We start from the raw sequence: 23952 nt of genomic DNA on the forward strand, positions 1-23952 counted from the left end.
TTGTTGGGAACACTTTTTATGCCGTTAAGTTTTAGGTTGGCAGAGTAGTAAGACCATATATCTTCTCTTATATATATGAGTAAGACTGACATTTTGAAGTTCAAACATGGAAGTACCCAACGAAGTACCTACTTGTACTAACTAGTAACTGCCAACTTAAGAGATTAGTTACCAAAAAAAACGACTATAATCACTGTCTTTGTACAACTGTTTTCGGCCGAAAACAGTTGTACAAAATCATCATTGTGACACCGAAATAGAAAAAATTTTTTTTGCTGTTTTTAAATAGTAGGCCATTGGTTCATGGAGATTTTGTTTTGCTATTGTATCCATGGTAATTAAAGCTGATACCCTTAGATCATATATACTGATCTAAGCTGATACCTTCCGAATCATTAAAAATGGCTGACGATAGCAACATGTCATTTCATTTGAAAAATTAAAATAAATAAAATAAAATATAGGGTCTGATACATCAAAGTAATCAGGAAAAAGAATGCACAAAAACTGACGTTAAAATATACAGGGTGTTGCATTTAAAAAATACCAACTTTGTGTCATATCTACAAAACACCCGTCCAGCTATAGCTTTAAATTTAAAAATGAAAAATCTGAATATTGACTTTAAACTTATAATTTTGGAGCCTTAACTTCCGAAAATTCCAAAGAATTAACTAATTAAAGAAATTTTTATTAACAGTGATCTGACATGAAAAACTATCCGGGTCGCACAATGGATTCGAATAAACACACGATTAATTGATTGCTAAATGACAAAAATTTATTCCGAAGCACATGAAAGAAATAAAACAAAATCCCTGAAAGAAAGAAAAGCTTAAAAAGCTTGTTTGGACATATTACCCCGTACGCAGGCGGTCGGCCATTAAAATTATTTATGTTTTTTTTAAAGAATCCAAATAATCAGGTCGGACAAGGTTTGCGATAATAGGCGCAGTTAACCCACACAGAAGCGCTGGACTATAGCTTCTGGAAAGTTCACTTGTTTTTGACAACACTGAACTTGATGACAGAAACTTTTAGCTTTTAATAAGAGGAGAACCTTAATAAGGCTTCGCTGTGCACAACTATTTGTATTTTCACTTTGGTTAACTTGCTTAAGCACACTTTATTTCGATATCGACGAATTACGTTTTTACATACACAGGCTGACTGCCCGTAAAAAAAATTCGCGTAAACAAATGGCCGTCGCGGCCTCGTTTTCTCGCTGTCTCCAGCACATAACGATACACCACTTCCACCATAAAGTAAACTCTTACTTTATGAATTTTCAAATAAATCGCTAATAGCTAGCACCAGAACACGTGCGTTAATTAAATTTCGCCTGATAAATTCCTTATCGCAAACACCTTTAAATTGAATAATTTACAAAAGCGATAAAATTTAAACGGAAAATTACGCATCTAAGCTAATGAATTGAAATAATTCTCATATACAGGATATCCCCATCATTATTTTTGGTATTTAGACCGAAATAACGTCTCCATATGACGTTGTTTACACAACAATATGTTTGACTTGGAATGATAATGGGTGTGTGAAACATAGGTACATTGCAAATGTACGCAAATTTACAAGGCTAAATCATTTACATTTACTACTATCTGTCTTTCTCTATCGTGTGAGTTATTCTATACACAGAAAAAAAGGAATAAACCTTATCCTCACTTTTTTCTTGCATATGTGACGACCTATCATAAAAATAATTTTTAATTCAAAATAAGTTACTATAGTTACTTAAAAGAGAAAATTATACAGGGTGCGTTCACACAGTTGGGCGCTAAAAAGGTACATTTTTCTGAATGGAACCTCTTGTATTTTAATGCATTTTAATTTTATGTGTAATTGGACGACTTTTTTTATTATATGGTTAGTATACGAAGAACAGATAATTTGATTTATAAGAAAAATTTGGCATATGCTGCTGCAGTTTATTGTCAAAATTAGTTTGTGTACGCAATATGTTTAAAATGTGGAGAATATTCAACCATATCATAATACAAAATCACTTTATCGAAAAATCTCATCTTCGAGGCATAAGTTACTCCGCGCAATCGTTGACTCACCCTGTACATATTGTTTGTCAAATATAAGCAGTTAATACTGTAGCGCATATTTCAAAAATCCCGATAGATATCGAGGCGCCACGACAGATCTTGTCATCGGCGATAAAGAACGAAGGCGGATGTGACGCAATCTTTCTGGGAAATGTGACCTGTTTTGTTTTAGAACATTCGAGAGCGTTTGTAAAAGCCCGGCCTTTGCTATATAAGCAATTCGAATTGCGATTCAGTTCAATTTCAGAGCTTCTAGACTTCTGATTTTTTCTGCTATATGTTATCTGTAGATACAAAGTATATGTAATAAGTATCTGTACCTGTATCTAGACTCTAAATACTAAAATAAAAGCAACTGTCATAAAACATGTAAACATGGTCACTAAAAAGTAAAAATGTAATCAAATACTTTTCTCTCAACACGAGTCCAAATGATTTATCTTTTTGGCGGAAACACAAATACAAAACTTCCTAAGAAAAAAACACAAAAAAGCACATAGCTAGGCTGGGGGAGCTAGCCCTATTAATATAGTCCCCTTCAAGTACCCTTTTTCTCATATGTTATAATAGCACAAAAGTATTTTTTTGCCACAAATTTTTGAAAATGAAAAAACTTGTAAATATGGGGGCACCAACAATGAAAAATTGGATGTACATATTAAAATTGTTCTGCTCAAGTAAATATACCTACACTATCGGGCCATGGGGTGCAATTTGCATTTCAAGATTCATCTTTTTAAAATAGGAGAATACACTCATAAATAGGGAAGGATCTTTAAGAACTTTAAAACGGTAAAAACTTCCTCATATGAAGGTATGGTACAAAACCTTGTTGACTCCCACCTTCTCGGTGCAGCCTGATGTGGTGATTCGGCCATGAATGAATTGGAATGTGTGAATTTGAGTAATGGGCACGTAAGGACCTCAGTGACTGTGCTTAGTGTATACACCACAAGTACCGGAGCTTTGCTAGTGTTTGTACGAATGGTGCGGTGACTGTAATCGTAACTTGGTTACGTAAAAGCTAAAAGTATGCAATGTAAATTATTGTTTCATTTTCATTTTGAAGACCTTGAAGTCTTATCAGTGTCGCTAATTGTGGCTGAAAGTACGTGGCCAATTGAGATTCTTTCCTTGTTAGCTTGTTACCTACATGAGAGAACTCTTCATGTTTGAAAAAATGAACGTAACGCCGAATTTTGGCCAATTTTAATTATGAAATTTTATGGCGGTAAAGGACTTAATTTGGCAGTTTGCCTGCTTGTATTTCATTTTAATTTCCTTGACTCACATCGGTAAAAATCCCTTTATCTCGCCCATAACCTCAAAATTGAAGTTTACTTTTTTTGTTTTAGCGATATTCCACGAAGGAACGAGTGAGAATTTAAAAATTGCATTCCGTTTGTATAGAGGACCATTATTGATAATAGAATTTTTGTTTTTAATCGGCGTCAACGTGTACGGATGGCGTTCGTCGGGAGTAAACCACGTCCTAATCTTCGAATTGGACCCCAGAAACCATTTATCCGAGCAGCACCTGATGGAAATGGCGGCGATATTCGGAGTAATTTGGACGCTGAGCCTGTTAAGTTTTTTGTACAGTCCCAGCCTGAGCATACCGCCTTATTTAAATCCGTTGGCGCTTTCGATTTTAATGCTCGTCTTTGTACTTAATCCGTTTAAAGTATTCCGGCATGAGGCCCGGTTCTGGTTCTTAAGGATATGTGTACGTATTCGCGACCTGTAATTATTGTGTGTTTTTAATTGTCAGCTTTAGGGTCGTATGTTTGCCGCCCCTTTCTTTCATGTGGGCTTTGCCGATTTCTGGCTGGCCGATCAACTGAATAGCTTGGCAAATGCGCTAGTCGATTTTCATTTTTTGGTCTGTTTCTACGTCACCAATGGTAATTGGCTGGAAGCAAATGGTAAGTACTCGTCGCAATTATTGTGGGGAGGGTTTATACCACAACACCCTACTCCAAAATTATGACTACAACCCTCAACAACGTTTTCCATACTTTAAGAATAACCCCAACCCCCAGTTTCAAACCTAAGTTAACTATGAGATTATGCATGAATAACAATATTCAATTGTTTATGATTTAAGTTACTAAATCAAATGATGTTTATTAAAAAAATCACTTGACCAGGTTTATGAAACCTAAATGTCTCAAAAATTGATAACCAGCCCTTTTTTTAAGATCTCTAGAGAGACCCTTAGCACATTTCTAGAAAAGATTCCTGAAAAAAAGATTAATTTCTACAATGTCCAAACAGGTTCTAGCTGCAAAATTCTTAAAACTTCTATAAGGTACTCTTTCTGGAAATATGAGTCCTAAGATGTTCTTGAAAGGATTTCAACAAATTCCTTGCAAAAATTGCCCCCCAATTTTCTAGAAAGATTTTTAAGAGAATTTTTTAAAGGGGGAATTTGAAGATTTTAAAGAACATTTTTCTGGAAATATTTTTAAGAAATTTTCTTGAATTTTCAAGTAAACTTGCGTAGCTCGCGTAGATTTTATTTTTCATTATTTTTAAGTGGGTAGGTATAAGTACCAACTGAACGTATTAAACAAAATAATTATTAATAATTATTAAATAGTAGAGTTCTTTCAAAAGTTTTCCAGGAAAATTTTTAAGAAATTTTTCAAGATTAAAAAATTTGTAGGAAGATCTGAGAGGATTCTTTTCTATGAAATTTGTTAAAATTCTCCCTCAAAAGATTTGTAAGTTTCTGTGACCCAAGAAGTTTTCTGAAATGTTTTTTCAAGACTGTTTCAAGGACTTCTAAGAATATTTCTTAGGTTTAGAGAATTTGACCTTGAAAACAAATTTATGTACCTAGTTCTGAATTCAGTGTACCTCATTGTACCCCTGCTGTTTTAAGGAAATATGGTTTCAAAATATTACAGCCACATGAGCATTGAACAATTTTTTGAATAAATCCCCAACCTCATTGGGATCTCCGTAACGGTGAGAGATACAGTGTAGGTTAAATGGGGGAAAAGTTACCCCTTTTTTGAGACTATACTTTTTGAAAAATTTTTGATAACCGAGATATCACCAAAAAACTGAAAATATCGTTTTCATTTTTCGTAACTTACACGGTCTGAAATGGACGGTTCCCGTTGACACCTTCTACAGACACTTTTTTTTGTTGAGAATTTCACAAAATGCACAATCCGAAACATGCCGCCATCTTGCCAAGATGGTCCCCAAAAACGGTTTTTTTTGCAAATATCCCCAAAACTATGCGTTTTTCGAAAAAGTATGTAGAGCGCAAAATTAAAGAGGAGGAAGTTTCCTATAACATATGTTCCTAGTAAATATTTATCACGAAATAATGGCATATCTTTTATTTAATTAATCGATTAACCCATTAATTAATCTATGTTAATAATTTATGAACAATTAATTTCGATTTAAAATGCTATACTTGTTTCCACACCACCCAAGAGGTAAAATACACGGCGCGTTTTTTTAACGTGGTTTCCTCTGTAGGCCTAATCCACTTAGGTACTAAAATTATCTTTGACCAAGGCCAGACGGATCTTGCTCGTTGATTTCCATATCTTGAACGGGGAAAATGGTTACCTCAGCTTCGGAATCGATGTCGATTTCCTTCAACTTGTCGGACTCTCCTTTATTTCCAGGTAAGTCCTATCTTTGATCCCCAAAGACTGGCCTATATTGAATCATTGGGTTAGAGTGACATTCTTAAAAGTTGAGAGTTGTGCCCAATTTAATTCGATGCGGGCGTTGTTGATGGTTATTAGTCATTTGGGTGTTATCGTGATTATCAGGACATTAAGTTGGGAAATCCCAAATAACGATTGTGCTTTCAGATACAAGTCAATGCATGGAGCACAATTTCATAACTCGTCCCATTGTGAACTGCATTCCGGCGTGGATACGTTTCGCTCAGTGCTTGCGACGTTACCGCGATACAAAGGAGGCGTTTCCCCATCTCGTTAACGCCGGAAAGTACGCCACCACGTTCTTCGTGGTTATTTTCGGGACACTCAGATCTGTATACCAGTCGAATTACGCGTCGTCCGCCGATAATCCGTTTTTATTTTTATTTATCGCATCCTGCATCCTTAACTCTTGTTACGCGTACACTTGGGACATCAAAATGGATTGGGGATTATTCGATAAAGGTGCCGGAGAAAACAAGCTTTTGAGGGAGGAAATCGTTTATTCGTCAACGGTAAGTAGGTACAGTAGGATGCAGCACCTTTCAAAGGTTACTTGATGAGAATTTCACAATTTTGCGGATTGAGATCTGTAGATGGCGCTACCCATATTAGCGTTACATTTTTAAGCGACTTGCCGTTGCGAGGTTTATGGTCCACATGACCGAGCACCCGCCGCTCTAACTAAAATTTGTGACCTTTGCGCTACCCCGGACCGAGTTCCTCAATATTATATCAAAATTATGCTCCTGCGTCGTTTAGAACGCTCTAGAATGTTTCATACGACTTCTAACAAATGAAATAACCAGAAAAAGCGCCATAAGATAGATTCGTGGAAATTAGTTACAATTGGTGTCAGGTGTGGGGCAGTAGTTATTTGTACAACTAGTTTTCAAAGTGATTCTATTCTATTCTATCAGGGGAGCCTTTACAGGCAGCACTTAGGCTCATCAACGGCCCATTGTGCTAACCCCCTCTCTAAACAACCAAAGCTTAGAGCCCGTTCCCTTCAATGAAGGATAAGACCCTATTTAGCCTTAGTTTCCTCACCTCCCTCGGTTCCAAGTAACTGTCACCGAGGAGTTTATGTCTGTCCCTGATCAGAGCGTCACAGTAACAGACTACATGCTCGGTAGTTTCCTCTACCTCACCACAAAACCTGCACGCAGGGTCTTCCACAAGCCCAATATTGTGCAGGTGATAGTTGACCATCCAGTGTCCCGTGAAGACACCGACGATCTTCCTAATCTGACTTCTGTTTAGGTTTAGAAGCTTAGAAGACTCAGATTTGCCAAGAGGCCCTGTTAAAAAGGTCTTGGACTGTCTGAGTCCAGCTGCCTGTTGCCATTGAGCCTGGAATTGACTGGTCGCCCAGTTCTTAATCCTGACCCTGACAACTGAGGGAGCAATTCCAAGGGTGGGCTCAGGCCCGACAAGGACCCCACTACTGCCTTCGCGAGCCAACTCGTCCGCCCTTTCGTTGCCCCCTATTCCAGAGTGCCCCGGCACCCATATCAAGCTTACCCTATTAGACTCACCTAATCTATCTAGGGTTCGCCTACAGTCAAGCATCGTATTCGAGCGGACCCTGTCAGCTGACAGAGCCTTTAACGCCGCCTGACTATCACTACATATGTATATATGCTGGTTACGATAACCTCTACGGAGGTTTTCTTGCGCACAGGTCGTGATGGCTAGCACCTCTGCCTGAAACACAGTACTGTGCTGGCCAAGGGAGAGGCTGATGCCTACTCTCGGCCGGTCACCGTGTATACCCATGCCCGTTCCCTTTTCCGTTAGGGACCCATCGGTAAACCACACGAGCCCCTCAGGTTTGAGGAACGGACGATCTGGGTTCAGCCACTGCTCCCTGTTCGGGAGAATGACTTTATACCTCTTCGGTTCAAGTAGGGTAGCTCGAATCACGTCCCTTCTTGCGAGGAAGGGGTCGGACCTAAGAGTTTCCTCCCAGATCCGCCCGTGTCCGAGACTGCCTCTATCCTTCCACTCACCCCAATCATTTAGTCTTATGGAAGCCCTCCGGGCCTCGGCCTGTACCGATAAGTGTAGAGGTTCAAGTCCCAGAAGAGCCTCCACAGCCAACGTTGGCGTGGTTTTCATGGCTCCAGTGATTCCCAAACAAGCGAGTCGCTGTACCTTACTCAGCTGCTTCTTGTATGTTACCCTGCGCGTTGCAGGCCACCATACAAGTGCGCCGTACAATATTATCGGCCTTATCACCGAAGTGTAAAGCCAATATACTAGTCGAGGATTTAATCCCCATGTGCAGCCGAAAGCTCTCCTGCATGCCCATAGACATGCAGTGGCCTTCTTGCTAATTCGCTCAATGTGCCCTTTCCAGGACAGACGGGAGTCTATAGTGACCCCCAAATATTTAACTGACCTGGTCAGACACAATTGGCGTCCTCGAAGGATGAGACCATCAAGGTCCACATTCCGTCTCCTCGTAAATGGAACAATTTCGGTCTTTTCCGGGTTGACAGAGAGACCGTGGCTACTGCACCATCTATCCACCTGTCCAAGAGTCCTCTGCATGAGCTCTTTTACGGTGCTCGGAAACTTCCCCACAATGACAATTGCGAGGTCGTCTGCGTATCCCTGTGTATACGCTCCATCCTCGTTTAGTGTACGAAGGAGCCCGTCTATCACCAGGCACCACAGTAGTGGAGACAGTACTCCACCCTGCGGACATCCTCTAGTGACCGATGAGCTCATCTCCGTAGTTCCGATCGAGGTTATGATGACCCTGCCTCCAAGCATGGCCCGGATCCATCTTACGATTGACCCGTCAATGCCAAAGCTTTCAGCAGCCTCACTAATGGAATCGAACGTGGTGTTGTTAAACGCACCTTCGATGTCCAAAAAGGCTCCCAGAGCTACCCCTCCAGCAGACATTCCCCTCTCCAGTCTACACACGAGACTGTGAAGAGCCGTCTCCGTGGACATGCCAGCTCTGTAAGCGTGTTGAAACGGGAGTAGTGGTCTAAGGACCAGCGCCCCGTTTCTTATGTATGCATCCACCAGCTTTTCTACCGCTTTTAAAAGAAACGATGATAGACTGATGGGCCTATAATCCTTTGTTGTGTCGTACTTAGTACGACCCGGCTTAGGTAAATACACAACTCTGACCCTTCTCCAGCTTATGGGGATGTACCCCAAAGCCACAGAGGCCCTAAAGAGGTGCAACAAGTGCAGAAGTAATGGTTCCAGGCCCTTTTGCAAAAGAGCCGGAAATATCCCATCAGGTCCTGCGCTCTTAAATGGGCTAAACGTATTGATAGCCCATCTCAGGGATCCCTCGGTAACAACCCCGGCAGCTACTCTCCAGTCGATCGGCCTTGCACCGACCCGGGTAGCACCTTCTGGCGGTTCCGAAGTTACATAGTCTCCAGAGCCTGGAAAGTGTGTTTCCAGGAGACATGTGAGGGCCTCACCCGCGTTAGATGTAAATCTGCCGCATGGAAGCCTCAGCGTCCCCACTTTTTGCCCTGGATCTTTCAAAAGGATCTTACGAAGTTTTTGAACTTCGGGAAGCCCTTCCATGTTGCCACAGAAAGTCCTCCACGATCCCCGTTTAGACCGTCGAATGTGGTCTTTATACCTGCGCTGTGCGAGTTTGTGATCCTCCCAGTCCGCAGGTAACTTAGTACGCATGGCCCTGTTAAAGAGCCTTCGAACCTCTTTACGAACTTTTTCAAGGTCCGAGTTCCACCAAGGTGTTCTCTTCATTCCCCGAACAGTTCGCAGCTTGCAGCTGTCTTCAAACGACGCCGTTATAGCGTCGCTTATCATTGCCGCCGCCTCTTCCACCTGCCCTGCTTTCCGGCAGAGCAAAGGTGGTTTATCCAACCGTTCTGTCAGTTTTTCAACATAGCAGTCCCAGTTGGTGGTTCGGGGATTCCGAAACCTACAGGGCCCACCATTGAATGACAGGTTTAGTTGGAAAAGAATGTGCCTGTGATCCGAAAGAGACGGTTCATCAGACACTCTCCAGTTTGAGATCATGTGAGCTATAGAGAAAGAGCCCAACGTTAGATCAATGACCTCCTGCCTCCGCGACGTAACGAAGGTGGGGGTTTCTCCCTGATTTAAAACATTCAAATCAGTTGTCTGCAAGTACTCCAGAACGTGTTCGCCCCTCGAGTTCGTGTCCGTGCTGCCCCACACAACGTGATGTGCATTTGCATCACAGCCAACCACAAGAGGGAGCCTTTCACTCCGACAGTGCTCTATCAACTCAGCTAGCTCCCTGGGAGGTGGAGCTTCTTCCGAGTCATATGGTAGATACGCTGAGCAGACTACTAATTGCCTGCTCCGTCCCTTTCCATCTTTCAGCTGAAGTCTTAGAGCCACAAGATCCCTAAAACAGAAATCAGCCATTAAATAAGACTCGATGCGTCTGTCGACATATATGCAAGTCCTGGTACTCAGTTGACTGTCCCTCTTATAATAAAGTGAGCCCTCAACCTGACTTAAGCCTCTTACTCGTCCCTTGTAAACCCAAGGTTCTTGTATGAGGCAAACGCCTGTCTGCCTTACAGAAAGTTGGCGGCCTATTAAGCAGGTCGCCCCCTTACTGTGTTGCAAATTGCTCTGTAAGAAGGTTACCTTGTCCATCACCGATGTACTTAGGCTCCCCCTCCTCTAAAGATGCCGACGGCTCTGACCCCATCTCGGAGCCAAGGACCGCCACACGAGCCAACAGCTCGTCGACATCTTGTTCGACCTGCGAGGGCGCCAATTCTAATTCCAACGCCTCGAGGTCTCCACCTAAGGGTTGGACCCCCTCCATTGCAGCGGAACTGGGTCCCGCTGCTCCGGCGGAGCCCTCTCCCTTTGCTTGCGCAGCCGGAGCACTCGCCTTCGTCACGAAAGTGACGTGGGAGACCCCCGCGTGCGCCTTAAGGTTCTGCCGCTGGAGTGCCCTGTAGGATGCCTCATCCACACCAAATGCGAGAAGCACCCTACCAGGCTCCTCCCTGCGAAAGAACGTCCTCCATAAGTTCGTCCTGAGCCCAGGATTTTGCCTATGGAGGCGCTTTAAAATGATGGCCGTGTCATCCGGGAGCCCGTGCAACACTGCCATCACCTTTACCACCTTTGGGACGTGCCTCTGTACTTTCAGAGACGCACCTTCCCAAGGCTTGATTAGAGAGACGGTCCTCTCCAGCCAGTCCAGAGTCCACTGGTCCTCGCACTCAGCCACAACGACCCCATGCGAGTTCCAGCGGAACCCGGCCAGCCTCGGAAAAGGCCCGACCTCCAAGTCGTCTACAGCCACATTTAGTGCAGCCATAATGCACCTCGACTGAGCCTCAGTGAGGTCCACCTCCGGGTACGACACCGGTAGGATAGCCACCTTGAGGCCCGCCGCAGCGACTTGCCCATAGGTCCGCGGTGCACCCGTGGGTGCCCCAGGACCTTTGGACTTCTTTTGAGGTTGCACCGAGCCAGACCCTGGAGTGCTACCCTCCGATCTGAGACGCTTGGTCCCAGACGTCGGTTCGCCTTCCTGAGCCACCGACCCAGCCGCAACCTTCGATTTTAGCACCTGACCCGGGGTTTTACCCTCGAGCCGCCGCTTCCTGGCCAACGCCTTTTGCGCCCCCGTCCTGTTCTTCTTACGGGACGGAGCTGGTCCAGGTCCTTGGGTGGAGCCCTGCTTTGGGGCTGTCCCCTCTTTCGAGGAGCCTGCCCCTACACAGGACCCCTGTTGTGGCCCTGGTTCATTGGTCCCCCCTGACGAGGAGCCCTGTAAAGGAAAATTATGTTTTCTTGTATCCATATTGTTCCCACGAGTAATGCGGAAGAGCGGTATCACCTGCGCAGAGCCGCTTGCGCAGGGCTTGGCTACAATACCACTCGGAGGTCGCCCGGTATCCGAGGGGCACCGTTATCGACACTGCACCCCAGTGTCACGCAGTCCTCAGCACGGTAGCTAACACCTTGACTTGGGAGGTTGGTCCGCGGTAGCGACCTTCGTTGCTGCCAGTCTGGGTTTCAGCTCCGACGAGCAACTTATAATCGCTACTACCCACACAGAGACACTTGTCACCTTACGATCATTCAGGGCTTGCGTGGGCGTTCCCCTATCCGCCACCTGGGGACGCGCCCGATGGGTGCCTAACCGCACGGGCTTTTCAAAGTGATACTTTTTTTCATGAATTTGTAGTTTGATGCAAGATGTGTTTTCGTCAGAAAAAGAGCTAATGGGTAAATATTAACATTGCGGTCCATAAGACCACTGACGCTGCACAACTGATTAAACGAAACCCCAGAAAACCACCATGAATTAAATGGGATGAAGCTAAGAAGATCATTGTAACGTCACCTGTGGTTTTGGTGAAAAAGGAAGAGGAGTCCATACGATTTTGCGTACATTATCGACAATTGAATTACCAAGAAGGTTAATCGTTACCAAGAATGATACTTTAGATACTCTTACCGGAACTGAATGGTTTTCAATGTTGGATAAGAAGAGTGGTTACTGGCATATGGGACTCGAACCTCATCGAGAAAATACTGCGTTCAGTGTTGGTTCCTGTTTATGGCAGTTTAAGGTAATGCGGTTTGCGTTATGCAACGCTCCTGCGACTTTTGAGCGCCTGTAATAGAATTAATGCTCAGGGGGCTGTTATGGAAAACTGTTTGGTGTACCTAGATGCCGTTATAGTTACTCACTGTTTGCGTTTTTATGTCGAAACACGAAAATGATCGTTGTCCGGGGGGAAGAGGGGGGGGCGGTCTAGAACAACTTCCTTCGTTGGAATATATTTTTAGCTGGTATCCATAAGTAGTGTTGCTGCAAAATTGAAAAAAAAACTTCAAGCTAAATAAGTTGCGCCATTTTTTACAGTGCTGACTATAGGAGCCTAGGCGCCATGTTGCATCGAAAATTCAAATTGGAAGTAGGCAACACACAATGCACGTATGCCTGTCTCTAAAAACTCACTGTACTAACAAAAGAGTAAAGCGCCATCTATAGACATTCAAGTGATTTTCAACACTTATTAAATGCATAGGGCCTTATCACGCAAAAATCCTTTTTCAGTTCTTTTACTACTTCGCGATCATCGAAGACTTTGTCCTTCGATTCGTATGGGCGCTATCGCTGTATTTAACCGAAATGCAATACGTCAGTTCCGACCTGATGACATCAATATTGTCGCCGCTCGAGGTCTTTCGTCGCTTCGTATGGAACTTCTTCCGATTGGAAAACGAGCACCTAAACAATTGCGGTAAATTCAGAGCGGTACGCGACATATCGGTCGCCCCTCTCGATTCGTCCGATCAAATTCAAATAATACGGATGATGGACGAAGACGACGGCGTGATAAATAGGGGGAAGAGGAAGCAGTTCAAGAGGAAGGAGGATAAGAAGATATTAATATACGAAGATAGCCTTATGACTTTGCAATCGCCGAAAAGTTCGGGTAGTCCGATCTCACTTATACACGTTTGAAATGCAATTAGAAGTGGACTGATTAAATTTTATTTCATTTTATCCGTTTTTTTTTTAAGAAGGCAACACTGTCTTACCAGGTTATTACCAATTCTGCCATTGATTAGGCACACTGTGAGGATGTAGCAATAGCCCAACATTATTTACATAATTTGTTATTACCAATCGTAAATATTGTTGTAATATTAACATTTTTTATTGAATTAATGTACTTTAATTGTTGTATTAGCATATATGAAAGTAGAAATTAGTCATTTTTTTATCCAGTGTCGTCAAGTTTGAAGTTGAGCCACAAAGAAGAAAAAGTTCCTCAGTTCAATTTCCCAAAATTTTAGCAGTTTGTGTTAGCTATCAGAGAATTTTGAGTTCAGATGCTTACTCCACAGATAAAATTCCCATTTATCTGTGCTTACTCCAAGTGGCCTATGGAACTACGTTTAATTATTTACTTATAGTTTTAATTTTTGTGCCTTTGTGTATTATTGTAGGCGTTACGCAAGGTAATAGCAAATAGGGAAGTGTCTGATTAGAAATCGCGACTATTTTTTATATTTCTTCTCTATTTAACTGTTACTCATTTTCCACTTGATATCTTATGATGATAGTTCTGTGATAGTTTATACAATTCTCCATTTTATCAATAAATAGTATACTTGCCGCATGTTATCATTTATAGATATTGCTATGTGCAATGGCAAACGTTCACTAAACCATCTACAACTACCTATCCAGCTAACTCGGTTAAACATATAGGTACTAACAAAACCTTTAGATACAAGTTGGATATGTACGAAGGCATAGAAGAGCCATCTATAAAAAAAAAATAACTACAATTCAGAATTCTAATTTTAAACGCAGAATTCTGACTTTAAACTCTGAATTCTAACATTAAACTCAGAATTCTGACTTTAAACTCAGAATGTTAACTTTGAGGTTGAGTTTAAAGTCAGAATTCTGACTTTAAACTCGCAATTCTAATCTTTGATCTCAGAATTTGGAGTTTAAACTGAGTTTTAAGTTAGAATTCTAACTTTAAACTTTGAATTCTATCTTGAAATTCAGAATTCTAACTTTAAACGCAGAATTCTGACTTTAAACTCGGAATTCTAACATTAAACTCAGAATTCTGACTTTAAACTCAGAATTTTAACTTTGAGGTCACAGAATTCTGACTTTAAACTCGGAATTCTAACCTTTGATGTCAGAATTTGGAGTTTAAACTGAGTTTTAAGTTAGAATCCTAACTTTAAACTTTGAATTCTATCTTGAAATTCAGAATTCTAACTTTAAACTTAGAATTCTGACTTTAAACTCAGAATTTTTACTTTGAGGTCACATGAGTTTAAAGTCAGAATTCTGAGTTTAAAGTCAGAATTATGAGTTTGAAGTTAGAATTCTAAGTTTAAAGTCAGAATTCTGAGTTTAATGTTAGAATTCGGAGTTCGAAGTCAGAATTCTGAGTTTAAAGTCAGAATTTTGCCACACCAACATTTAGAACAAGTTAATGGTACCTATATGATAACCGTCATAATACCACAAAACCTTTAACATAGCGTTAAAAATTTTTATCACGTGGCCTTAAAGATTACAAATTTTACAAATGTTTTAAAAGGTGTTTTTTGAAGTACTTTTTATCATTTGTTGCAAAACCACAATTGGCTCATTTAAAATCCTTAGACACTTTGTGTTTTAAAAGGTGCAGTTGGAAGTACGTTTTGTCATTTGTCCCATAATCACAAGTGCCGCATTTAAAATCCTTCGCAACTTTATGCTTTAAAAGATGTCGTTTGAAGAGGTGTTTATTATTTGTTCCATAATCACAAGTAGCACATTTAAAATCTTTGGAGACTTTATGTATTAAAATGTGCGCCATAAGAGAGGATTTAATGTTTGTTTTATAATCGCAATCAGTACATTTAAAATCCTTTGACATGTTATGCTTTAAAAGGTGTCGTTTGAAGAGGCGTTTATTATTTGTCCCATAATTACAATTAGTACATTTAAACTGCTTAGACACTTCATGTTTTAAAAGGTGTTGTTTAAGGTATGATTTACTATTTGTCTCGTAGTCACAAATAGCACATTTAAAATCCTTAGAAACACTATGTTTTAAAAGGTGTATTTTTAAGTAGTACTTATCATTTGTACCATAATCGCAATTAGCACATTTATAATTTTTAGAATCATTATGTCTCAAGAGGTGCTGTTTAAAGTGGTATTTATTATTTGTGCCGTAATCACAAGTAGCACAATTAAAGTCTTTAGAAACTTTATGTTTTAAAAGATGATTTTTGAGGTAGTACTTATTATTTGTGCTGTAATCACAATTACCACATTTAAACTCTTTATTTCGCTCTTTATGTGTTAAAATATGCCGGTTAAAGAGGTGTTTATTATTCGTCCCATAATCACAATTAACACATTTAAAATCTTTGGAAACTTTGTGTATCAAAATGTGCGCTTTTAAAGAGGATTTAATGTTTGTCTCAAAATCGCAATCGGTACATTTAAAATCCTTAGAAACGTTATGTTTTAAAATGTGTCGTTTGAAGAGGCGTTTATCATTTGACCCATAATCACAATTATCACATTTAAAGTCCTTAGAAACTTTATGGTTTAGAAGGTGTTGTTTAAGATAGGATTTACTATTTGTCTTATAGTCACAATTAGCACATTTAAAATCCTTAGAAACACAATGTTTTAAAAGATGTATTTTGAAGGAGTATTTATAATTTGTACCATAATCACAATAAATACATTTAAAATCTTTAGAGACTTTATGTTTTAATAAGTGTTGTTGGATGTCCTTTTTAACATTTGTCACATAATCACAATTAGCACAATTAAAAACTCTAGAAACATGTCTTAAAAGGTGTCGTTTAAGATAGGATTTATAATTTGTTTGATAATTACAATTACCACATTTAAAATCTGTTTTACACCCGTTTTTACAGGTTAAAAGGTGCCTTTGAAAGTTGTCTTTTCTATTTGTTCTGTAAGAACAACTTGCACATTTAAACTGTTTAGAAGCTCTATGCCTTAAATGGGGTTGCTTAAACTGCAATTTTCTATTTGTACTTAAGTTACATTTATAAGATTTAGTATTCCATTTGCAGTCAGGCTGTTGTACTTCTTCAATAGAAAGGGAATCGGAACACTGTGCACTAACGGTCATTTCGTTCTTTATAGCGACTAAAGCTTCGTTGCTTACCAAAACGTGTTCCTGAAAAGAGGAATGGATTACTTCTTCGTGTTTTGGTTCGATTTTTATGAGTTGTGTGCCATCATCCCCTTCCATACCAAGCAACAATAGGGTTATGAAAAAATTTATTAATTTGGATTATTAAAAATCATTTTTAAACAATATAAACTTTGTTACTTCATTCCTCTAATGATTATAAACAAAGTAGATGACATTTGATAGCTTTGGCTGTAACTCTAATACCGGTAAAATTTGCGGTTTTATTATTGGTCTCACTTTCAGTGGCGTGTCTTGCGCCCGATGCGTCTAATCATTAAACAGTTTTTCTGTGCACAGATTTGGACTGTCAGTGGGCTAGAGAATGGCAGACGAGTCTGTTACCTTAATGAAGTACTGTAGGTAGTGCCAATGTGCGCAGAGACGTTTAATTTAATTCAATGTATTTTATGTTGGACGTTTTTTAAAGGTCCGTAACGTGACGGAACCGAACGGACAAGTGCGCGGCAACCTTTATAACGAGACCTCCGGGCTCTGGTGGCCCTTGGCAGCAGCAGCACATTGTAATTACTATTGGTGGTATAAGATCGCCAAAGGGGCCAAAAGTAATCAACTGTAGTTTTTATTTTTTATTTGCAATCAATGTAATTACCTACATCTTGAGATGTCTATATCCCTTCAAATACCCTGTATATTTCAACGTCGGATGTAACCAATCAAGTAGTTGGAAATTCTAGGGACATGAGCCACCGCCATCACCACTTGATAATTTTTTTGAAATTTTCGGGGGATGTTTTGGATTTTGGCTTTGCGTCACCTGTTGATTATTAGAGCTTGTTGGTGGCGGAAGTATTGCATTCTGAGTTGTATTCGCTCGGACGCTAGAATAGAAATGTATTCTAGAGCTAAGGCACACAAGGATCCGAGGGCCCGCGAACTTTAACTTTAGGGGCGAAGTATCTGTAACCCAAGATCGCTCTACCTATGGGCGGCGACCCATCTCTTAACCGTCTTCAGTTTCGTGTCGTTACGTGACCAATGTGAGGGGAGTGTTAAGAGGCACATCCAAATTCCCGGGTTTTCAGAATAAGTTTATAATAAATGAACTCGCAGACATTACAGCATTTTATTTGAGAGTTCCTGCCCGAACTGAGTCCCGAGTCATTGCATTATCTTCGTGTAACGTAAGGGGGTCCTACCTTAGACGATCCGATCATGTGCCAATCTTTTGTTTTAAATTTAAGCGGGAACTGTGTTTTTATACTGGGATTGCAACGTTGCCACTTTGGTCTGAAATCTGTCATGTTCGCTTCGAGGCTGGGGTTGGGTTAAGATCATTACATTCTTAAAGAGCAGGGATAGGTAGTTTAAAAAGTCACATTTCAAATTAGTACAATTTCACTTAAAAAATTGCAAGAATAACCAGATGTTTACAAACCGCTACTACCTGCACACGCCATTTGTAAATTATACTAGCGCCTCTATACTGTATTCATTTTAAGAAGGTAGTGAAGCATAGGGAAGCTTTGACCTTCAGTGTGATTGGTTAAAACACAAGTCAGTATTACGCTGAACATAAAACGAGTGGCGAATTTTGCAAGCTGGTAGTTTCTGTTGCCATCTAAACTGTTGGAAGTTTCATTAACTGTTAATGTCAAACATTTATTTCTGTTTGCAGTGCTGGATATTTCTACTTTACAATAATTTGGTGCCGTTTTATATTTTTCCTGTGTGTGCTTATCTTCAAAGACAACGCCATCTACTACCTTCTTAAATGAATGAAGTATAGTGTTAATAATAATAAACCCTACATAACTTCACCAGACACAGACACTAATCGTTACTTGATTTTAATCCGTGCGATTAGTTAAACCAGGCTAGACCTGAGTTCTCACAAGATACACAGACCATAATAATAATAATAATAATAATAATAATAAAATGGTAGAATATCAGCTTGGTAGAAATGAGTGCAAAAAAAATGTCGCTGCTAGACCTGAGTTCTCACAAGATACACCGACCATAATAATAATAATAATAAAATGGTAGAATATCAGCTTGGTAGAAATGAGTGCAAAAAAAATGTCGCTGCCTCCTGAACTAAAAACAAGGTAAGTACCAAAAACAATGTTTACTGCAATGCTATATTTAGGTTACATATTATACATAAAAATTCGATACATTAGTTCCTAATGCAGTTCACATTTATTGATGCAGTCTCGCAAATATATGAGCTACTAAAATAGCAGTAGGCTCCCATATTAAAAACTAATAAATTACAAGTTTAACAAATTTAGTAAACTCATTGCATTATTTTTTACACGATTTTTCATAGAAAATCCTACCTCAAACGGCATTAAAATTGATAAACAAAATAAAGTTCTACAACACAAAAAATATACAATATATACTTATTATGCAGATTTTAATCTCCTTTTTTTTAATTAAATCTGAGCTTTTGCTTTTATCACAATTACGAGTACGAAAATAATTCGATTATTTTGGTAACACAATTTTTGGAGTTGTATTGTACGGGGATGATTTTCCTAGCAAGTCAAATTTCTGTACCATGCTTGCTACAGAGGTCGAGGCAGTCTTACTTCTTAAGCCGTTCGTCGTAGTTTGTAGTTTTCCTGTAATTTCAAAAAAGGGGTCAGTTTTTTTCGTTGTAAGTACCGGGTGGCTAAATAAAAAGGGCACTTTTCCCAAAAATGGAAAATCAGAATATTGCAATAGGTATAAGAGGAGGGAGTGTTTTGATGAAAAAATTGCTAAATCTTTTTTCTCTTTCATACATTAAAAAAAACTTGGGTTTCTTTAAAAGTCAATACACCAGATGTTTCAAGCACGTGCTTGAATTATCATATTAATTACAGTTATTCATAGACGCTAGATGGCGCTTCAACGTAGTAGACTTTGACTAGGTTCTCTAATCTGTATATTTACTTTTGTATAGAAATATCTCCATGTGTCTAGAAAACGAATGTCGATTCTCTTTTGTTACTGTGTCATTCTTATTTGGCCACTCGGTACATACCAATGAAGAATTCATGCAAGTAGTAGGGGATTCGTCATTGCGAGCAGCAAAACGCAGAGCGAACCGAGTTTAAAACAACCAATACTTACAATCTCCTATAGCGTCTAGCGCACTTACCTTTTTTGCCTTCACTAACTTGTGTTTCAAACTGACAGCATTTATCATGCACGCTATTAAGCTGGGATTTTCCATTATGTCTTATCTTCCAGCTATCACTTAAAGTCTGGTTATTTGAGTTAATATCCTTGGTGATGTTTCTCTCAGTTTCTGTTACTTCATCATTTACAATCGATGGCTGGATATCATCGTCATTGGCATTGCCAAGTTCCTCCGCGTCAAATTCCGCATTATCAACTTCATCAACGCCATTCGCATCGTTTTCGGCAAGATTTGAATCTTCGACAAAGCTATGTACATCTCTCACAATTAAATCGTGTAAATCTTCACTGTCGTTGTATTTGTAACTGGATTTTTCGCTGTCTAAACTTAGCGATTTTGACGTCATGTTGGCCTTCCTGACGTCGGCGATAACTTGCGAGGAAGAATTGCGTCGGTTTACGTACAAGTTCGTCATTCTACCAACAGCACGAATCGCGTTGCCAGTTTTCTGTTAATGCAAAAGCACACGCATGCGAAAAACTAAGCGGAACACCACAACTCGCTATACTCACTTGCCACTTTCTTCTGATGATAAACTTCTTCAACTTTTCTTTGCAGAGAACTACAGTCGTTTGATGCCTTTCCGGATCTAACCAAGTGTGCTTAAGACACTCTTCAGCCGACAGTCGATTTCTAAACAAACATTCAACTAAAAACGAACGGCGGGATCAGTTACTCACTCTTTCTTTTTCACAAGTAAGGCCCCAATAAAATCTCTGGCATTTTGACTGACGGTATCAAAAGCTTCGTCGTTAAAGTCGTAGTCGGCCCTCGTGATGTTGGCGAACGTTTCCGCGTCATTGTCGCCCATAAACGGCGATAGTCCAGATAACCTGGAAAAGGTCTTGAGCGAATTTCAGCAACACAATGGCACTTACAGAACGTAGCAAATGATCCCAATAGACCACATGTCAGAATTCGTTCCGATCGGCTCATAATTTATGATTTCGGGCGAGACAAATTCCGGAGTTCCAAATAGGACTCGAATCGGAATTTGAGGATTCAGTCTTTGCGCCAGTCCGAAATCGATTATCTTAATCTCGTGCGATGTTCTCGTGCTGCACATGATGTTTTCGGGTTTCAAGTCTAGATGTACGATGTTTTGTTGGTGCATATAAGCGACGCCTTCGCAAATTTGCCGCATGAATAGTATACAGTCGCGTTCTGTGAGGGTGAAGTCGTCAGCTACAACTCGCTCAAAAAGCTCACCCCCTGAAATGCTACAAACGACTTTAAAGTGGTCCTTAAACTCGAAAGTCACTTACTATTCCATCAGTAATACCATCTCTCTTTGACTTTGGTACGCTGCTAAAAGTTGAAGTAGTTTGGGATGTCGAATTAAATTCATAATGTCGATCTCATCTTGAACCTTTTTCTTATCTTTGGCTGTTCTGCAACGTACAATTTTCGCTGCCGAGTGACAACCGGTTGTTTTATGAGCAACTTTGTGAACGACACCATATCTTCCTTTTCCAATTTCTTCTAAAATCTCGTAAGTGGAATGGAAGAGCGTGTGAGGTTCGAATGCAACAACTGCAGTATCAACTGATCGAATTTGATCCGATATTGGGCTGGGTAGGCTTGGACCATGAACGTTGATTGCACGTACACGGAACGTGTACCACGAATCCGATTCAAGTCCATTCAGAGTATAATTAAAGGTATGACAATTGTCTGCTGCCGTAATCCAATCATTGTCCCCATTTTTATTGTACTCGAGCGCGTAACCAGTGATAATGCTACCGCCGTCGTACGGCGAACTACTCCACGTTATCACTGCACAATCTGCCTCTGCGACAACATTGGGTTTGCCTTGTGGCGGATCTGGAGGTCCTAGATAAACGAATGATTTAGTAGGGTGAGTGTTAAGTTTGACGGTACCTTCGACAGAAAGTGATGCGTACAGGATATCGGAACCGTAACTATTCTCGACACGGACTCCATATTTTCCACTGTCGTGCGTTGTTATATTTTCAAGAAGTAAACACGTCATCCCATCTCCTGAGGTAATCCAAACGCGGTCACTGTTCGTCAGTATCTTGCCCTGAAAACAATGCTAGGTATATTCTGAGATGCCCCAACCTTAGCAACGTCCTGTGAATATGATTGTCGATACGAAGCACTCTATACATCATTTTTTTTTATTTTATTTTATTTTATTTTATTATCCCTCTCTTGACAATCATGTTAGTTACACAAGCTTCCAACCGAAATGTGGGGGGATTACAGAAAAGGGAAAGAGAGCGAAGATAAGACCGATGGAATTTCTCGGAAGACCACATGTGTTTACCATTTCGAACACCTGCAGTCCAGTTTTTTTTTCCTAGAAATGCGTGAAATGCAGGGAATGGGCGGTTTTCGGGTGGTTTTTAGGGGTGTTAGGAGATCAAGTTACCGCGTCGCTTGGGATAGTCAATAAATACGATTTAACATGTGTGTTCATGGTCTTTTTCTTGTAACCGGCTTAAGTGTAAAGTACGGCTTATCTTGAAATATTTTGTTATACCTTAATCATTGCTGTGTGCTTTTGCTTTTTATATCAGGTGAGGTATTTGCTTTATTCAATTAATCTATAAATGTGTGTAACTTGAATGCAGATTGTAACCCTTTACTTATGTACTTACTGGATTCAATCACTTGTACCTCTTAATGTGTAACCTTTGTTGGTATTGGCAATCATGTTTCATTGTCGGTAGGGCTGTATCTGTGCAGTACATACTTGCATGTGTACATATTTAATTTGTGTATTGTGCTTTTTAGTGACTCTCGATTATTTCATTGCATTTCATTATATTTACTTATTTGGGACTGTGAGTAATCAAGAGGGAAGTGTGCTTGTTTAGAGGGGATCGAGCTATTCAAGTTTATACGACCTTGGTGAACCTAACACTAACATTTTCACTCGTCCCAAACCCAACAACTTTAGCCCAGGACTACAGGGTCTCCACTGGTCTTGGGTAATCCTACCGTCCGGCGAGGCATATTTAATATCTCTTAGTTTTGTCCGATGTATGCGTTGTAATACCTGGGGAATCGCTCGATCCCATTTTGATTACTCATAGCGTGTTTGTAGTAGTTCCCCGGTTTCGAGAGGGCTCAAAAGTGCTGTACATTGGATGTTGTTCATTATAGGACTACTCCGAATTAGGTTTTCCTGCAGTTTTCCTAATTCGTAAGGTAAATGCCGGAGTAGTATAGAACCACTTAAGGCCCTCTGCAGGGGCGCCGTAATGGTATTAGCTTCAATATAATCTTAATCAGCTATTGCTTTTGGTGTTCCTTACCCATAAAACGCCCTCATGCCTGTTGAGAACCCAGTTATTACACAACGTAGGTGTCCTACATGACGATCACGATCTTAGTGCACTCGGAGTGGCCCCCGAGTGACAGATTCTCACGGGAAACGTAAGCGAGAATATTCAAATAGGCAGCCATGTTAGTTTGGCATTCCCGCTACTACAGAATATGGTCAAATATTCCGGTGTGACTTGAAGTTGGCGTTAGACCGCCAAGATAGTAGGAGGCTAGGATCATTACAATACTAAGAAACGGTCGTTTAAATCCCTATTGAAATCATTGGATCCTGATACTTCTTCCGCGTGAAACAAAAACAATTCTTTTTAAGAAACTTACAACTGTTTACCATTCAATTCGTGCAAGATTTATTTAACCACAGATTTCATCAGGTTATGGGTCCAGTATTGTGGGAATTTATTTTTGTTGGAACGATCGCAACGGAAATGTATCGTTTGCGTAGTTTTAGTCTGGGTTATTTGCCATGGAAATTTCGTTTTGATAGATAAATTGGAGGTGCATTCCAAATGGGTTATTTGGAAATTCCAAGTCAAAATTCAGTTGCATGTAAATGTCTGTATGGACATAGTGGAAGGCAACGACGTAATCTACTGAACTGACTACTATGCAACGCCCAAAGTTAGGGGATGGTATATGATAAGAAGAAGGAAGCCTTCAAGAAACTTGAATTTTATTGTCTTTAGGTAAGACAATTGATAAACATGTTTACGACTAAGAAGGAAATGTGGGACAAATTGCATTCAGTTGATGAGCAAAGATCAGAGCAAATGCGAAGAGCACATTGCTAAACTCAAGAAGCTATGGACAGAAAGTTTGCTAATTTTATATTCAAAAGACTACATCCAATGCTACTGTGTTGAAATTTAGTCAACACGTTAGGAGTGGCTAATTTTTGCCGTATTTTTATAAATGCGCATTGCTAAGATACCGAGTCCCTATCAAAATGATGAATTTTTAGATTTACCTTAGGCTTTAGCTCAAAAAATTAT

The 23952-nt window shown here is 40.2% G+C and overlaps 2 protein-coding genes across 6 annotated transcripts in view; one reads left to right on the top strand and one right to left on the bottom strand.

Moving 5' to 3' along the window:
* Window positions 1–2671: 2671 nt before the first annotated feature.
* Window positions 2672–13914, top strand: LOC116172466 (xenotropic and polytropic retrovirus receptor 1 homolog). The gene is made up of 5 exons (XM_031489686.1): window positions 2672–3370; window positions 3431–3801; window positions 3853–4000; window positions 5921–6285; window positions 12843–13914. The coding sequence occupies exons 1-5, from the start codon at window positions 3301–3303 to the stop codon at window positions 13251–13253; spliced, it is 1365 nt and encodes a 454-aa protein (XP_031345546.1). The 5' UTR covers window positions 2672–3300; the 3' UTR covers window positions 13254–13914.
* Window positions 13915–18582: 4668 nt separating this feature from the next.
* Window positions 18583–23952, bottom strand: part of LOC116172464 — an 80266-nt gene continuing 74896 nt past the window's right edge. For 3 of the 5 annotated variants that reach the window (XM_031489682.1, XM_031489681.1, XM_031489683.1), the window contains 7 exons: window positions 21530–21692; window positions 20914–21481; window positions 20527–20868; window positions 20329–20481; window positions 20161–20281; window positions 19607–20096; window positions 18583–19085 (listed from right to left, as the gene is read on the bottom strand). In XM_031489682.1, coding sequence (XP_031345542.1) covers window positions 18949–19085; window positions 19607–20096; window positions 20161–20281; window positions 20329–20481; window positions 20527–20868; window positions 20914–21481; window positions 21530–21692 — 1974 coding nt within the window. In that variant the 3' untranslated portion in view covers window positions 18583–18948. Of the gene's footprint in view, window positions 19086–19606; window positions 20097–20156; window positions 20282–20328; window positions 20482–20526; window positions 20869–20913; window positions 21482–21529; window positions 21693–23952 lie in introns of those variants that run through there. The other 2 variants (XM_031489685.1, XM_031489684.1) reach the window with 2 other exon arrangements.

The sequence above is a fragment of the Photinus pyralis genome, unplaced genomic scaffold (genome assembly GCF_008802855.1).
Source record: "Photinus pyralis isolate 1611_PpyrPB1 unplaced genomic scaffold, Ppyr1.3 Ppyr1.4_LG5, whole genome shotgun sequence".
Classification (NCBI taxonomy): Eukaryota; Metazoa; Arthropoda; class Insecta; order Coleoptera; family Lampyridae; genus Photinus; species Photinus pyralis.